At 43.3% G+C, this 18871-nt stretch overlaps 1 protein-coding gene across 1 annotated transcript; it reads right to left on the minus strand.

The window, feature by feature from the left end:
- Window positions 1-1980: 1980 nt before the first annotated feature.
- On the minus strand, window positions 1981-18050 carry SDE2 (SDE2 telomere maintenance homolog). The gene is made up of 7 exons (XM_069954472.1): window positions 17864-18050; window positions 15365-15482; window positions 11341-11452; window positions 9716-9885; window positions 9260-9371; window positions 2628-3048; window positions 1981-2295 (listed from the first exon to the last, which is right to left on the minus strand). The coding sequence occupies exons 1-7, from the start codon at window positions 17969-17971 to the stop codon at window positions 2080-2082; spliced, it is 1257 nt and encodes a 418-aa protein (XP_069810573.1). The 5' UTR covers window positions 17972-18050; the 3' UTR covers window positions 1981-2079.
- Between the last annotated feature and the right edge of the window lie 821 nt (window positions 18051-18871).

Consider the following 18871-nt stretch of genomic DNA (forward strand, 5'->3'; position numbering starts at 1 on the left):
ACAGTTGTAGGTTCTCTCATCCACCTGATGCACGCACATTAAGGCTGGGTTCACACTACGTATATTTCAGTCAGTATTGTGGTCCTTATATTGCAACAAAAACCAGGAGTGGATTAAAAACACAGAAAGGATCTGTCCTTGAGGGGTTTTCCAGCGCTACAAAAACATGGCCACTTTCATCCAGAGACAGCACCACTCTTATCTCCGGTTTATGTGGGGTTTTACACCTCAGTTCCATTGAAGTGAATGGAGCTTAACCCTTTGAGGACCAGGCCCAAAATGACCCAGTGGACTGCGCAAATTTTGATTTTTGCGCTTTCGTTTTTCCCTCCTCCCCTTCTAAGAGCTCCAGCACTTTCAGTTTTCTATCTACAGGGCCATGTAAGGGCTTATTTGTTACAGGAATAGTTGTACTGTGTAATGGTGTCTTTCATTCTACCATAACATGTATGACGGAATCCCAAATATATTATTTATGAAGATATAAATAGGTGAAATCATAAAAAAAGAATGCAATATGGTAACGTTTGGGGGGTTCCTGTGTCTACGTAATGCACTATATGGTAAACGAGACATGACACTATTATTCTATAGGTCAGTCCGAACACAACCATATGCAAGTTACACAGATTCTCTAATGTTATATATATTTTTTTAATTAAATCCTTTTTTTTGGCAATTAGTTATAAATAAAATGAGCCTATTGTGACACTTATAACAGTTTTACTTTTTCACCTATGGGGCTGTATGGGGTGTAATTTTTTCCGCCATGATCTCTAGTTTTTAATTCAAAAAATTCCAACAGAACTTCCCGATATCTTCAAAAACTTGAAATATTTATTCAATCACATCAAAAAAAAACAAACAACAATGTGGAATAGCAAAAATCATGCCACATAGTTTGTTTTTTTGATGTGATTGAATAAATATTTCACGTTTTTGAAGATATCGGGAAGTGCTGTTGGAATTTTTTGAAAATATCCTTCAGAATCCTAGGTCAGGATCATCCAGCCAGCACCCACAAGACGTTTGAGCTTTAAGGTGTGCTGCTTGCAATCCTTTTTGCATAGTTTTTATTAATACCATATTTGTGAAGATCAGACGTTTTGATCACTTTTTATTTATATATAATGTAACATTAAATTGGTAATCTGCACACTTTTTTCCCTCTTTTCGTGTACGCCGTTCACAGTTCACAATGACGCTTGTTATATTTTAATAGATCGAACAATTACGCACGCTACGGTATATTATATGTTACATTTTTTTTATATATTTTATTTATATAATGGGAAAGGGGGGAGATTTAAACTTTTATTGGGGGAGGGGCTTTGGGGTAGTGTGTTAGTGATTTTAACTTTTTTCTTTTATACATTTTAAGTCCCTTTGGGGGACTTGTACATACATTAGCTTCATTTTCTACACTGATCATTGCTATGCCATAGGCATAGCATTGATAAGTGTTATTGGCGCTCTGCTCATTGAGCCTGCCTGTGCAGGCTCAGTGACCAGAGCGCCGATCAGACCGCACGGAGGCAGGTGAGAGACCTCCGGCGGTCCGTTTTAACGATCGGGACCCCCGCAGTCATACTGCTGGTGTCCCGATCGGTAAGTGACAGGGAACTCCGCGTCACTTACACTTAAACGATTGCGGCGTTTAAGGAGTTAATGACACGCTGCAGCGTGTCATTGACGGTGAGGTGCTGGCTGCTAATTGCAGCCGGCCCCCACCTGCTATGAAGCGCGTTCCACTCCAGAGCGCGCTTCATATCTCAGGACCTACCGTCTGGCCACAGACTTCCAGGACGTACCGGTACATACTAGGTCGTGGGACGTTATCCGCGAGACTTCCATAGTGTGCATATACCCTAATGCTGGATAACATCCGTGCTTGTCTCATCCAGGTATTTAACTCCATTTGGACGTCTCTCATATTACAGCATCTTATATTTGTGATGGAATTAGACGAGATTTGCAAAATTAAAATATAGAAATTTTTTATTATAAAATGAATACAGAAAGTTTCGGCTCTTCATGCCCTGTGAACACTTAAAGTCCTGGTCTGATATTCGTGCAGATCTATTTTTTTTTCCCTTTGCTTGGTTTGGCAAAAAGTGAGGGGTCTATCTGCTCTCTAGTGAGTCCACGCACAGAGAAGAGCCTGGTTGCGCGCTCCTGCAGCGTTCCTCCACATTTGAGGCCAAGCGCCATCAGTTCCACCTTCAGCTTTTCCAGCCCCAGTGCTTCCAGCTCTGAAGCCGAGGTGAACGAAAGGAGGTCAAAGGAAGAGGTATCCTGTGAGCAAGATAAAGGAAAACAGTCAGCGGATTCTACATACATCATTTCAATGACAATTAAAGGTGTTCTCCAGGAGCCCAAGGAGATGGGGGTCTGAGCTTGGGATCCCCACTGATCAGTGTTCATTTTAAAGCCTGTCCTGGCCAACCTACCCCTTCCCACTTCAGCAACCACTTCTGTATCTACACAAACCAAGAAGTGCCGCCAAGCAGGATGGGGGAGGTAACCGTGGAGGAGATTATAGGTTTTCTCTTTATACCAACAGCCTTAGAATAACTATTTATAAAAAAATGCTCCTCAGGATACCCCTATAATGTATGGCAGCTTACCACATTGGGAGTCTCTTGCTGTGTGTCAGCAATAGCAGCTGGTGTCGCTGGTTCTGGGTCAGCCTTTGGTTGCTCCACATTCATGGACTCTTGCACCGGGTTCTCGTCTTCTTGGGGTTCAGTATCAGGCGCAGTGGCTGTAATGCTGGAGGAGCACTGCACTTGCTCATCTGGGTCACATATTATTGCTTGCTTTACATCTGCAGAACTTTCTTCTGCACTGTATTCTGGGCTCTGTTTAGAGGGTACATGTGAAGAAGAACATGGAGCTTGTCCATCAGAATCACTGTCAGAAGTCGGGAGTCTTTGTCCTTTGCTGCTACATGATGATGATGATGAAGCAGATGTGGAGGGAGACTCTGAATCGCTGTCACTCCCGCTGTCAGAACTAGAAGATGACTCTAAGCCCTCCAATCCTGTCCTGTAAAAAGATACAATTATTACACTCAGCTGCTGCTTAACCCCTTTCAGACCTGGACATTTATTAACATAATAGCATACGTGCCAATTGGGGCCTATGGCAGCGCTAAAAAGGGTTAACCAACACAACAAAATTTTTCCAAAATGCTGGTAGTAACAGCTCTACTTCTGATGCTGATCTCATGGCTGCACTGACATCATCATGATACCGGTAGAAAGTTGTCAGCTCACCCACATAGCCTTGCTTCACCTGATATATGGATCTCCGTGATGTAGAAGCTCGCGGGTACTAATGTTGGAGACCGCAGCCCGAATCATCCATGATAAGAAAAAAATGTGTGATCTTCCGCAGCTTCATAAAATTCAGTAGCTTTATTCAACGTCACAAAACATAAAATAACAAGTGGTTTAAAAGACACGCCGACGCGTTGCAGGGTGAGAACCCCTTAATCATGGCAATCATAGTAAGGTTACAACTGGTTTAAATACAGATCGGATGTGACGTTAGACTGGAAAGGAACGCCCAACAAGGCTAAATGCACCTGTGCGTCCGACTCAGGTAAGTCACATGACTGATTTACAATTCAAATGAAATATAAAGACAAACTTTAGTATGAGAAAAGAAAAATAACACAAAAGTGTGCACAAACAAACTAATTCAATAAATATAATATAAGTCAGTTCTATAATTTAACCCTTTCGGGAACCTAGTGTTGAGGTTAAGGATCCACAGCGCCTCCCTTTTCCTAACCATGCGTGTCCAGTCACCCCCGCGTTTGGGTCTGTTGACCCTTTCAATCGCGGAAACTTTTAGGCTACTCGTATCCCCTCCATGACACTCAACATAGTGTCTAGCAAGGCCCGAAAGTGAACGAGTGTTGATGGATGAAGAGGATATTTTAATGTCAGATAGGTGTTCTCCAATACGGGTTTTGAGTTTCCTGATACTAGACCCCACATACTGCAAATTACACTGCGTGCAGTGCGCAACATACACGATGTGGGATGAATTGCAGTTAGTGAAGGATCGAATCCTGAAATCGCGACCCGTACTGGATGACACCACTGACTGTTTTTTGGTTACAAAGCGGCACATACCGCATCGCGGTGCCGCACATGGAAAAAAGCCCGTGGTTTTAAGCCAATTTTGTGTATGCGGCTGTGGACTATTACCAATATCACTTGGGGACAGGAGATTGCACAGAGTTTGACCTCTCCGTGCAACATATCTCACTCTGTTGTTCAGGATCTGTTCACACTTGGGATCACAAAAAAGTAAAGGTAAGTATTTTTTTATGATGTTACGTATGTCATTATATTGTGGGCTATAGTTTGTGGAGAAGGTGATGTCACATTTATCCTTGTCATTTTTGTTTTTATCCGTCTCACCAATATGTGGATTAACACCTCTATCTTGTAAATGGTACTCCCTATCCCTCTGCTCTGCTATATGTCGAGCCCTTTTAATGACATGATTTTTATATCCTCTGGCCAAGAGTCTCGATTCTAGATGTTGTGCACCCATTAAATAGCCCGCACGATCTGAGCATGTGCGGATAAGTCTAATGAATTCTCCAATGGGGAGATTCTTAGTTACATGGGGAGGATGACTGCTGCGGGCGTGCAACAAGCCATTGCCTGCAGTAGGCTTGCGGTACAAATCAGTGACAATTTTTCCATCATTAAGGTGCAATTTAACATCCAGAAAGGAAATGGACTTAGGCTCAAATTGTGCCGTGAATTTTAAATTAAGAGTGTTAGCATTGAGATAACGCACTAGATCTGTAGCCTGGCTCTCTGACCCTTGCCAAACTAGGAGGAGGTCATCGATATAGCGCCCATACCAGGTGATGACACCTAAATATGGGTTATGGGCGCTATACAGAACGACCTCCTCCCAGTAGGCCATGTATAGATTGGCCAGGGATGGTGAGAAACTAGCGCCCATCGGGCAGCCAAGTATCTGCAAATAAAAAACATCAAGAAATTGGAAAAAATTATTAGTCAAAAGGAAGCGTGTGACAGTAAGAATGTGTTCCATTAATTCCCTACTGTAGTTGCTATACTTGCCAATATGGAAAGCTAAGGCCTGAATGGCCATATCATGTGGAATATTGGAGTACAAAGCTACTACGTCACAGGAGAGCCAAGATGCATTCTCCATGATGGGTAGCTTATCCATACTGGCAAGTAGGCTTTTACGGTCTCTGACATATCCCATGGTCCTCACTGCAAGGGGCTGGAGGAGGTTGTCCAACCAGATGCAAAGTCTTTCTAAGAGGGAGCCAATGCCAGAGACAATAGGACGTAAAGGTGGTGGGAACTGATTTTTGTGAGTCTTTGGCAAGGCATGAAAGATGGGCACCACAGGAAAGGAAGGCAATAAATATTGTCGCTGTTTATCACTCAGGACCCCCAACTCTACGCCAGTATCCAGTATATCAAAAAGGCGTAGTCTCACCACATCAGTGGGGTCAGTGGATATGCACCTATATGTAGTGGGGTCATCTAAAATACTTTTGACTTCCCTGATGTAAAGCTCTCTATCTAGGACAACCAATGATCCCCCTTTATCTGATTTTCTTATGATAATATGGGGGTTATCCGCAAGAGCTTTTATCGCGGCTCTCTCTTTCATAGTAAGGTTATTTTTGTTGGGATGTGTGTCAACACCGGGTTTGTTGCTCAGAGCAGTGAGAGCTTCTTCAACCTTGTGCTGAAACACATCCATGGCCGGTATCCTAGACTGTATGGGATAGTAGGTGGGATTGGGTATGGTGAGGCGATTACCTGTGTCAGTGACCGGGTTTAAAAGAGGCATGGTATCAGACTGTAAATCAAGCAAAGATTGTATACACCTCTGTTCTGTGAACAATACATCCAGTGGGGTGGACCCCTGCCCCACTGGATTAAGGTCCGGTATGGGCGAACCCAACCCACATCCATTGGCGGAGGACCCACCACCCAAAGGTGTAGCTGGGGCATCCGCCAAAAAATGTCTTTTGATGGTAATCAATCTCATAAACTTATTTACATCTTGGATAGTATTAAACAGATTAAACTTTTTACTTGGTACAAAGGAAAGACCTAGTGACAAAACATTTTCCTGATCATCTGACAAACAACATGCAGAGAGATTGATCACATCAAGGCTGGTAGAACTCAATATCTCCTCCTGTGTCCACCCCATCCTCTGTGGCCGCCCCCTCCCCCTCTTGTGTTTCCTCCCTGCACGCTTGGGCCTGGATCGTTTTTTGGATGTCCCGTACCGGCTATAGCTCGTGATCGTGTGATCGGAGGATCACGGGAAAAATTTCTATTTTTGTTTCTGCGGCGGGAACCACTGGGGGTGGGGGTATTACCTCTGGAATTGGACGGAGTCTCAGAGTCCTCTTGTTCGGAGTAGTCCGTCTGAGTATCTGTAGTGTCCTCCTCAGAGGTGGCAAAAGACACTGTTTTAGGGTGTCCCACAGCAGCATTGGAGTTTTTCAGAATGGACGCAGAAAGACTTTGCATCTGGTTGGACAACCTCCTCCAGCCCCTTGCAGTGAGGACCATGGGATATGTCAGAGACAGTAAAAGCCTACTTGCCAGTATGGATAAGCTACCCATCATGGAGAATGCATCTTGGCTCTCCTGTGACGTAGTAGCTTTGTACTCCAATATTCCACATGATATGGCCATTCAGGCCTTAGCTTTCCATATTGGCAAGTATAGCAACTACAGTAGGGAATTAATGGAATACATTCTTACTGTCACACGCTTCCTTTTGACTAATAATTTTTTCCAATTTCTTGATGTTTTTTATTTGCAGATACTTGGCTGCCCGATGGGCGCTAGTTTCTCACCATCCCTGGCCAATCTATACATGGCCTACTGGGAGGAGGTCGTTCTGTATAGCGCCCATAACCCATATTTAGGTGTCATCACCTGGTATGGGCGCTATATCGATGACCTCCTCCTAGTTTGGCAAGGGTCAGAGAGCCAGGCTACAGATCTAGTGCGTTATCTCAATGCTAACACTCTTAATTTAAAATTCACGGCACAATTTGAGCCTAAGTCCATTTCCTTTCTGGATGTTAAATTGCACCTTAATGATGGAAAAATTGTCACTGATTTGTACCGCAAGCCTACTGCAGGCAATGGCTTGTTGCACGCCCGCAGCAGTCATCCTCCCCATGTAACTAAGAATCTCCCCATTGGAGAATTCATTAGACTTATCCGCACATGCTCAGATCGTGCGGGCTATTTAATGGGTGCACAACATCTAGAATCGAGACTCTTGGCCAGAGGATATAAAAATCATGTCATTAAAAGGGCTCGACATATAGCAGAGCAGAGGGATAGGGAGTACCATTTACAAGATAGAGGTGTTAATCCACATATTGGCGAGACGGATAAAAACAAAAATGACAAGGATAAATGTGACATCACCTTCTCCACAAACTATAGCCCACAATATAATGACATACGTAACATCATAAAAAAATACTTACCTTTACTTTTTTGTGATCCCAAGTGTGAACAGATCCTGAACAACAGAGTGAGATATGTTGCACGGAGAGGTCAAACTCTGTGCAATCTCCTGTCCCCAAGTGATATTGGTAATAGTCCACAGCCGCATACACAAAATTGGCTTAAAACCACGGGCTTTTTTCCATGTGCGGCACCGCGATGCGGTATGTGCCGCTTTGTAACCAAAAAACAGTCAGTGGTGTCATCCAGTACGGGTCGCGATTTCAGGATTCGATCCTTCACTAACTGCAATTCATCCCACATCGTGTATGTTGCGCACTGCACGCAGTGTAATTTGCAGTATGTGGGGTCTAGTATCAGGAAACTCAAAACCCGTATTGGAGAACACCTATCTGACATTAAAATATCCTCTTCATCCATCAACACTCGTTCACTTTCGGGCCTTGCTAGACACTATGTTGAGTGTCATGGAGGGGATACGAGTAGCCTAAAAGTTTCCGCGATTGAAAGGGTCAACAGACCCAAACGCGGGGGTGACTGGACACGCATGGTTAGGAAAAGGGAGGCGCTGTGGATCCTTAACCTCAACACTAGGTTCCCGAAAGGGTTAAATTATAGAACTGACTTATATTATATTTATTGAATTAGTTTGTTTGTGCACACTTTTGTGTTATTTTTCTTTTCTCATACTAAAGTTTGTCTTTATATTTCATTTGAATTGTAAATCAGTCATGTGACTTACCTGAGTCGGACGCACAGGTGCATTTAGCCTTGTTGGGCGTTCCTTTCCAGTCTAACGTCACATCCGATCTGTATTTAAACCAGTTGTAACCTTACTATGATTGCCATGATTAAGGGGTTCTCACCCTGCAACGCGTCGGCGTGTCTTTTAAACCACTTGTTATTTTATGTTTTGTGACGTTGAATAAAGCTACTGAATTTTATGAAGCTGCGGAAGATCACACATTTTTTTCTTATCATCATGATACACATCTATGTCACGGTGTGGGAGTCATCTATGGATTATTTTTTTATTTTTTTTTAATCATGGGTTGACAAGATCCCTGCTGCACATATACTGGCTGCAAGGTCAATGAGCAGGATTAGCCACTAGGTGGCACCTTTAAATAAGTGTTACATGCGCCCTCTAGTGACCAAATATTAAAATACACATTTAGAACACATTTAGTTTAGAATACTGAGCCGTTCTGCCTTACTTTGCCTTTGTGACATAGTTTGTGTGTGGAATTACAATTCAGCTCCATTCGCAAATGTATCACTAAAGATATTAAATAGTTTTTTGTTTTGTTTTTATCGTCGTCTAGTCAGCGTGAAGATCCCAGTGGCGTGGTCCATTTTTCAAATTGCCACCCGGTTCCCGCCATCTACACTAGTTTCTTCACTGAAGGCGGGCCTGGAGCCCCCAGTACATCCCTCCTTCAGTGAATAGAGCAGCTGGATTTGCAAATGAAGAAACCGGCGCAGATAGCAGGAATCATGTGGCAATTTGAAATGTTAACCAGATGATATAATAAATAAGTAATAATATCCTTAGAGGTACATAGGGGGATAATTTGCTTTAAACTGAACTGAGCTGCAGAACCACACCCAGACTGAGGACAGGAAAGGGGTTTTTGGAAGAAAGCAGCAATGTTTTTCCAATCCTGGATAACCTTATTAAGATATGTCCCCACACCCCCATATAACCAGCCATATGTTACAGTAACATCACCCACCAGAAGCATTGCTTTTTTCCAGATTCCCCTTCTCTGCTGCTTGGTTCTTTCCTGCGTTTTTGAGCTTCGCTCGGACCTGCAGAAACCGATGTACTTGATGAAGCTTGTAATCCTGGGCAAACAGAGAAATGTGTTACCATGTAAGTTACGATACAACTTTTCTGTAATGTACTACATGAGCTTTCTTATATTGTGTATTTGAACACTGGTAGAAGAGAACCTGAGGGCCACAGCTCTATCTATGCATTACCACTGATATAGCAAAAGCTGACTAGACTAATATAGCAGAAAACACCAGTACAGTGACCTGCAAGGACACAGGTCAAACCTACGGCCCTCCACCTGTTACATAACTACATTTCCCATCATGCCTGGGCGACCGAAGCTTTGGCTGTCCATGTATAATGGAAATTGCAGCTTTGCAGATTTGACACCTGTGCTCTGTGTGTTCTGTACCTTTGATGACCGAGTCCTCCAGCCTCTCGGACATGTCACTGCACTGCCGATGATACTCTGGGTCAGTGAAGTAATGTTTGGGCTCGGCCAGTTTACGTTTCAGTCTCTCCAGGCGCCGCTGCTCTTTCTCCGCTTCACGTTCTGCTTGTTTCTTGATCCACTCTGCCATACTAACAATAAAATAATTCATGAGTATAGGATATCAAAGTGTGCAAATGTAGAACTGATAAGAGAAATGAAAGATTGGGGATATTCACCAAGAGTGTCAGTCCTTGTTTCAAGACTTAAAGTGTAAGTCATTTCAAACATCTTTGCTGAGATCAATCATTACAAGCGAATACAATAAACTCTGTAATAGGTTTTATTAGGCAAAAGAGCTTCCTTCTGTACTGACAAAGCAGTTTTACTACCCTTCCCCCCCCCCCCCCCCTCACTTCTTATCTGTTCATTATCTGGCAAAGTCGTCTACATTACAGAGGAGCAAAAAGATGATGGGTTTGCTGTGTCCACTATATCCTATGGGGGGGGGGGGGGGGCAAAGGGGATGAGTGAGCAGGAAGAGGAGAGAAACAGCCATTGCCCTGTGCAGACTCTGTGGCCACAGAAAACACTGGATTCAGTTAAGACTGCTTAGTGCTGGTCTGGGAACTGAAGGTTTGCTACTGTAAGGTAAGATTGCAGGATGTTGTTTTTTAGTGACTACATAGTGTATAGGAGGCAGCACAGAGGCCAGTCTGCATCTACACTGCAGCAGAGCTTAGGAAAAGCAGCACAGAGATGGAGTTTGCAGGGTGGTACCAGGGGGGAAATACCATATAATAGAGATAGAATATGCAGATATAGTTCTGCTCCTCCTATACATACAAAGGACAGTACATGTCCATTCTTCAGCATGGAAAGAGGAGGTGAGCGAGCCTCTCATAGACTCCCAGTATGACACGGAGGCTGGCGGAGAATTCCACCGCGGAATTCCGCCAGTTTTACTCCGTGTGAAAGGAGCCTAATAGGGGTTATCCAGTCTTACAAAGACATGGCCGCTTTCTTCCAGAAACAGTGTCACTCTTATCCGCAGTTTAGGTGCACTTCTGCAGCTCAGTTCTTTTGAAGTGAAGAGTTGCACTATAATACCCCACATAACCAGAGGGCAGGGTGGTGCTGTTTTGCAAGAAAGTAGCTATGTTTTTTTTTAACCCTGGATAGCAGCTTTAATTTTGGACAAAGCTAATGTCCAGCGCCAACATTTTTCCATACCAAGAACAGACACTACAAACCTGCCTATTTTATGCCATTATCTGTACACCAAAAATACCTCATCTGTGTAGTATTACAATTAAGCTCCATTTACTTTAATGGAACAGAGCTGCAAAACTCACACCCAAGAGAGATGCTGTTTCTAGAAGAAAGTGGCCATGTTTCTGTGAGCCTGGATAACCCCTTTAAAGGGATTTACAGGATTAGAAAAGCTCCACTAAACTGAATGAGGGTAAGCTGCAATACCACAAGCAACCTGTACATAGGGGGTGGCACAGTTTTTAAAATAAAGCAGCCATATATATATATATTTTTTTTTTTACAAATCCCCTTTAAATAAAGATGGTAGATGATAGCTCAAACAGATCTCTTACGCTTTCTCGTGATTGACATCTCTGAGCCGCCTCCCACTCAGGTCCCGGCAGGCCTCTCTGTTTGTCGTCTTCTCGATCTGAGCCCCCAGTGCACGCAGCATGGAGCCGAACCCTACAGGGAAAAGATATCAGTATGTCACAAGAGCCCATGAGGAGTATACACCCTGTTATTTTTATTTATTATATATTATATATATATATATATATATATATATATATATATATATATATATATATATATATATATATATATATTACAGACAAACACTAAAATGTTAAGAACGGACACATCAACAGGCATGTATAATGTTTTATATGAGGTAAAATTGAATCCTGCCACATACAATAGTGTGTCAGCTATTCCTTACCAGTCCCCCAATACATATGGATGCTCAGCTTGTCTGAATGTGCATGTTTCTTCAATGGAGAATGTGTCTGGAACAGCTTACATCTTTCCTACCCGACTCCTTGTTCATTCAACATCCACGTCAGAATAACCCAGATCCTGGGATCTCAGCTGTTTCTCACCAAACTTCCAAAACAGGAGGGGACATCTACTTATATGTTAAGGCTGGGTTCACACGCTGTAACTGTGCGGCTGTATTTTTTATGCGGCTGTAAATGTGCGGGTGAAACTACTGCCGTGGGAAAAAATAGACATGCGGCTCAAAACATACGGTCATTTACTTGGAAATCTGGTTCAACTAAAAATAACAAATAAAATGTTAAGAAAGTGATGCAAACACCTCTGGATGCATCTGGGAAAGCAGGGAAACAGTTTACATGAATCGCTATTACCGGGGTTTGCGATCCTCTGCACTATAGCCGATGTCTCTCATGGTTAATATATTGAATTAATAAAACACATTTTCTGTCTAATAAAGTCCCTTTTATTGTTCAATAATTAAATGTAAACGATTCCATCATTTTGCAATTAAATATACTGTTAAAATAAATATATATATAAATAAATGTATATTTATATATATATTTATTTTTTGACAGTATATTGAATTGCACAATGATGGATTCGTTAGAATTAAATTATTGAACAAAGAAACTGTATTTATTTAAACGAAAATGTGTTTTCTTGATTAAATATTAATTAGTACAGGAAGCTCTATAAGCCGGTAATTCATATTCCCGGCAATAGAGCTTTCTGTACTAATCATCACTTTACTTTAATGAAAACATCAAATGTTTCTTCTAATTATGTTGTGACAATAACATTATTAGAAGAAACATTTAGAATTATATGTGCGCTCAGCTGATTGGCTGTTCGGCTGAGCGCACATATAATAAGCCGGTCCGCAGTACAGTGACTTCATTGTGCTGCGGACCAGTGAAGAGGACACATTGGGGTGAGTATAGAGCTCTCCCCAATCCCTCCCCAGCACTGCACCCCTCCCAGCAAGGAAGGGGGGGTCAGTTAACCCCTTCCTTGCTGGGATGGGTGCAGTCTGACATCAGTCTGGCCCCCCGGGGGTTAAGGGGGATGCAATACATCCTCCCTTAACCCCTTGGGGGTCAGACTGTAAGCAGCGATCTGTAAAGATGCTGCATACTGTAAGGTGCACAACACCGCTCACAATGATGGGTGTTGTGCTCCTGTTTGTGTTTTTTTTGTGTGTTTCTCCCTTTTTGTTTTTCAGATATCGGTATCCTGGGGATTACGTCGGATTCCATGGACTACAACGATGACCAGCGGTTGTTCTTTGAATTTTTTAAATAAAATGGTCAATGAGGGGTGTGGGGGTGTTTTTATTTGAATAAAAAAATTTTTAAACTTGTGTCTTGTCTTTATTTCTTTACTTTTTAGACTTAGTAGTGGAAGCCGTCTAATAGACGGAATCCATTACTAAGTTGGGGCCTAGTGTTAGCCGGTATAAAATGGCTAACACTAACCCCCTATTATTACCCCAGTACCCAATGCCACCAGGGGTACTGGGAAGAGCCGGGTGCCAGTGGTCCCGGAGCGTCAAAATTGGCGCTCCTGGACCGGGCGGCAGCAGGCTGGTAAGATTTAGGCTGGGGAGGGCCTAAACCAATGGCTCTTCCCACCCTGGTGTTACCAGGCTGCTGTCGTTTGGTTTTTTACCCGGCTGGTTATAAAAATAGGGGGGACCCTATGCGTTTTTTTTTTAATTATTTAAAAAAAACCGCATAGGGTCCCCCCTATTTTTATAACCAGCCGGGTTAAAAACCAAACGACAGCAGCCTGGTAACACCAGGGTGGGAAGAGCCATTGGTTTAGGCCCTCCCCAGCCTAAATATTACCAGCCTGCTGCCGCCCGGTCCAGGAGCGCCAATTTTGACGCTCCGGGACCACTGGCACCCGGCTCTTCCCAGTACCCCTGGTGGCATTGGGTACTGGGGTAATAATAGGGGGTTAGTGTTAGCCATTTTATACCGGCTAACACTAGGCCCCAACTTAGTAATGGATTCCGTCTATTAGACGGCTTCCACTACTAAGTCTAAAAAGTAAAGAAATAAAGAGAAGACACAAGTTAAAAAAAATTTTTATTCAAATAAAAACACCCCCACACCCCTCATTGACCATTTTATTTAAAAAATTCAAAGAACAACCGCTGGTCATCGACGTAGTCCATGGAATCCGACGTAATCCCCAGGATACCGATATCTGAAAAACAAAAAGGGAGAAACACACAAAAAAAACACAAACAGGAGCACAACACCCATCATTGGGAGCGGTGTTGTGCTCCTTACAGTATGCAGCATCTTTACAGATCGCTGCTTACAGTCTGACCCCCAAGGGGTTAAGGGAGGATGTATTGCATCCCCCTTAACCCCCGGGGGGCCAGACTGATGTCAGACTGCACCCATCCCAGCAAGGAAGGGGTTAACTGACCCCCCCTTCCTTGCTGGGAGGGGTGCAGTGCCGGGAAGGGGGTGGGGAGAGCTGTATACTCACCCCGATGTGTCCTCTTCGCTGGTCCGCAGCACAATGAAGTCACTGTACTGCGGACCGGCTTATTATATGTGCGCTCAGCCGAACAGCCAATCAGCTGAGCGCACATATAATTCTAAATGTTTCTTCTAATAATGTTATTGTCATAACATAATTAGAAGAAACATTTGATGTTTTCATTAAAGTAAAGTGATGATTAGTACAGAAAGCTCTATTGCCGGCAATATGAATTAACGGCTTATGGAGCTTCCTGTACTAATTAATATTTAATGAATAAAAGACATTTTCTTGGAAATAAATTCAGTTTCGTTGGTCAATAATTTAATTCTAACGAATCCATCATTGTGCAATTCAATATACTGTCAAAAAATAAATATATAGATAAATATACATTTATTTATATATCTATTTTTTTTAACAGTATATTTAATTGCAAAATGATGGATTCGTTAGAAATAAATTATTGATCAACGAAAGTGTCTTGATTACAAATAAAATGTCTTTGATTAATTTAATATATTAACTATTAGAGGCATCGGCATTCGGCATCATTGCCGGCTATTTTTGAAGTACTCCGTACGGACCGCCTGTCAATCCACGGCCGCATGTCCAGCCGCAAACAATGGTTTTGTTCATTTTTTACGGGTCCGTTTACGATAGGGCCGTAGATTCAGAGATAGTGTGCACTGTGCAGCCGTATATCCTATACTTCCCAGCATACACACGAACCATCAAAAATACCGCCGCACAATTACAGCCGCACATACAGCCGCACTCTTACAACGTGTGAACCGAGCCTAAAGGTGTAAGACTGCAGTATTAAAAAAGGTTGTCCAATCTTAGGGGAAAAAAATGGCCGTTTTTTTCCAGAAACTTAACCTCTCTTGTCCTCAGTTTGGCTGTGGTTTTTGCAGCTCATTTCGATTGAAGTGAATGAAGCGGAATTGTAATACCACACACAGTCTGAGGAAAGGGGTGGTGCTGTTTTTGCTTGGAAGTAGCTGGGCTTTATCTAATTCTGGATAGTCCCTTTAAAATCCTATGTGTCCTCTGCAGTTCTGTGCTGGCTGTATCTGCAGTGTACACCGGACTCACCCCCTTTGCCTCCACATAGTCGCGGCTCCACACTGTACACCAGTCCGCTCCGCAGCTGCTCCTCTTCACAGACGCAGCGTCCATTGCACTTCACATAAAAATCAGACAGAGGCCCACCCTGAAAAGAAAAGAGACTTCAGACTGAAAAAGATGGAAGGGTCACGTTTGCTGGGTGTTACAGGTGCTCGGCGGCATCACACATTTACAATCCTTCCACCTCATGGCTGTAGTTACCGCACCACAGACGTCAATACTGCCGCCCTTTAGCTGCTGAAAAACTATTCCATCTTGCCTGCACAGCTGAAGCTTTGGCAGTCCAGGCATGATGGGAATTGTAGTTCTGCCACAGCTGAAGGGCAGTGGGACCCCGTAGCGTACACTAATGACAATGGCGCACATTTACAACCGGATCAGAAACAGTCACTATTTAAAGGGAATCTGTCAGCACCCATACCGGCCCCAAGGTGCTGACAGTGTAGTGTAGGCGTCTGGCCCCTTGTGTGCATGGTACCTGTATAAAATGCGTATGTGCAGTAGATTTATACAGTCTTGCCAAACCCACTGTAGCCAAGAGTCAAAGAGGAGTGGTTTGGTGTTTGTGTTTGGCTAATTTCAAATCCCTCTTTTTACCGCTGACATTATCTTGGTATGAGTATGCGCTATTGCTGGACAGGGCCACTTGCCAGTCCGTGCCTGTGCTGCTGATCTCTGTACCACGCACACTAAGGACCTGACACCTACACTACCGTCAGCACCTCGGGTATGGTCCGGACGCTGACAGATTCTCTTTAACCCCTTTCTCTCTGCAGCAATTTTTTTTTTTCCACTTTTAAAAATCCTTTTGCATTGCTATATAGTCTGACCGCTATAACTTTCTTTTTTATTTTTCCACATACGGAGCTGTGTAAGGAGCCACTTTCTATGCTGTTTTTATGGGTAGAATTGTGGGATGTGCGTGACTTTTTGTTTTATTTAAAAAAATTGGCAATTCTGTTTGTTCATTCAAAGAGGTAGTTCACCAAAAAATGTTTCTTTCAAATCAACTGGTGCCAGAAAGTGCCAAAGATTTGTAATTTACTTCTATTACAAAATCTCAACTCTTTCAGTATTTATCAGCTGCTGTATGTCCTACAGGAAGTGGTGTATTAATTCCAGTCTGACACAGTGCTCTCTGCTGCCACCTCTGTCCATGTCAGGAACTGTCCAGAGCAGTAGGAAATCCCCATAGAAAACCTCTCCTGCTCTCCATACTGGAAATATTACCACTTCCTGCAGGACATACAGCAGCTGATAAGTACTGGAAGACTTACAAATTTTTTAATAGAAGTAAATTACAAATACCTGGAACCAGTTGATTTGATTTTTTTTTTAAAATCCCTTTAAGACGTTCACCAGGTTCAAATATGTACATTTATAATAACCTCCATAGCTCCACAAGCAGCGATACTAACATTTTTTTTTTACGTTATTTCTTAGTCTCCTATTGAAAAATTGCGGAAAATAGTTTCAGAAGTGTACCCGCCATGGACATAAAATTTCCACATGTCCCAGAGACACAAAAAAAGTACTGAGCGCTTGTCAGATCTTTCCATTCCAGCTGCGCTCCCCTTCTCCCAGCTTCTGATGATGTTCTGCTCCCCTGTTCAGCTCTGTGATTGGTTAGGTAGGCGAGTGTAACGTCATCAGACGCTGGCAGGACCGGAACACAGCCAGAAGCAAAAGACCTGGCAGCCAGTAACTACACATGGGGCAGCTAAAAGGGGAACTCCAGAGGAAAAAAAAAGGTTTTAAATCAACTGGTCACGGTGTTAAAGGGTTATACAGATTTCTGAATGACTTCTATTTATGGACCGTGAGTCTTCCAGTACTTATCAGCTGCTGTATGTCCTGCAGGAAGTGGTGTATTCTTTCCAGTCTGACGCAGTGCTATCTGCTATCAGGAACTGTACTAGTAGTAGCAACAGTTCTTGACATGGACAGAGGTGGCAGCAGAGAGCACTGTGTCAGACTGGAAAGAATACACTACTTCCTGCATGACATACAGCAGCTGATAAGTACTGGAAGACTTTGATTTTTATTTTAAATTAACAGATCTGTACACCTCCTCCCCAAACAATATCATGTACAGGTACATCAGGCTTTAGTGGCTCAGCCCAGTGTTACTTATGTCACCTTTTACTCTCCCCTATATAAAACTCCCATATAGTGGCGGAGAAGCCCCATATTCTTACTTATAACCCCAACACTCCTCCCTATATAAGAGCCCCCTGAGTGGCAGCTTAAACCTCTCCTCCCCTTATAGTCACCCTGTTCTTACTATAGACACAATAAGCCAGCCCTATATAACAGCCATGGCGGCTCAGCCTATAACCCTCCGTGAGAACACTGCCATCTAGCGGTAGAGCAATAACTCTCCCATATAACAACGCCACCTAGCGGCGAACCAGCCAAGTCACAGGCGTTAGGAAACACAATAAGAAATGGCGGACAGCCACTCACCAGGTCACCGGCAGGCAGCAGGTCCCGCACCAGAGCTCCCGGAGCCGCCTCACACACCGACACCCGACCGCTCACCGCTTCTCTCACCCACACCACCACCATAGCCATCGTTCCTTGTGGGAAAACTGCCGCGGCGCAGCTCCAACGTCACCATGAACAAGGGGGGCGGAGCCTCCAGGAACTTACGTAACGCTCCTTACGTCACGAGGAAGGCACGCAAGCGTCCGCCATCTTTATTGAGGTAGTGCCAACCACACGCCTACGGAACACACACGAGAGAAAATTCTAGAAGCCGAGAGCGTAGACAGACAGATAACAACAATACTCGACTCTAGCCGCGAATCTCTTCTTAGAATCTCTACATTTCTTATATCTTGTGTTATTAACCCTTTCTGGTGATTTTGGCGTTATAAGAACTTTTTTATTTGCCAAAGATTGTGTTAGTGATCGGTAAAACAGGTATGTTGCGCATTTGTTTTTCACAAGGTCACTAGAAAACACAACACTGTGCCCTGAAGAAAGATGGCGGCTGCGATCCAAATGTGGGCGGGATAAGTGGTAGATGACGGCTCTCGTTGTGATTGGTGCACTGGTTGGTGGGCGTGGTTAGGTTGGGGTGTGGCTGGGAAGCGCAGAGAGCCTCATGCTGGTTATGTTATGGGCTTGCCAATAAAGATTTGTCACTTTGGTATGTTCCTGTATTGTGTGTTTATAGGTGCTAATGCTTTATAGTGTAATAATATACTTATAATGGAGGCTACCCATGAAGTTACAACTGTATGTCAGGCATAAAGCAACAAACTATACAGCACATCCTGCTGCAGTCCTCCCTGCCCATAGGCTTCATATACTGACCATTGTGGTGCAGCTCCTCACCATCTCTGCTTGCTCTCAGTGAATGGAAAACCTTTATTGCTTATGGTAATATGCTACTTGTGGTGCCTAATAATTTATTTTCTCAGAACTACCACAGCCGTCACTGCAACAAGGGCTACAACGAACTAGTAT

Source organism: Dendropsophus ebraccatus, chromosome 15 (genome assembly GCF_027789765.1).
Source record: "Dendropsophus ebraccatus isolate aDenEbr1 chromosome 15, aDenEbr1.pat, whole genome shotgun sequence".
NCBI lineage: Eukaryota > Metazoa > Chordata > Amphibia > Anura > Hylidae > Dendropsophus > Dendropsophus ebraccatus.

What these genes read in the sequence shown, in the direction of transcription:
- SDE2 (XM_069954472.1), bottom strand. Translation starts at nt 17,971, where the DNA reads ATGGCTATGGTGGTGGTGTGGGTGAGAGAAGCGGTGAGCGGTCGGGTG. An exon ending in GATGTCAATCACGAGAAAGC is followed by an intron (nt 9,886 to 11,340) that starts GTAAGAGATCTG and finishes TTTTATTGTTAG; the next exon opens with TATGGCAGAGTGGATCAAGA. An exon ending in AGCAAGAGACTCCCAATGTG is followed by an intron (nt 2,296 to 2,627) that starts GTAAGCTGCCAT and finishes TCTTGCTCACAG; the next exon opens with GATACCTCTTCCTTTGACCT.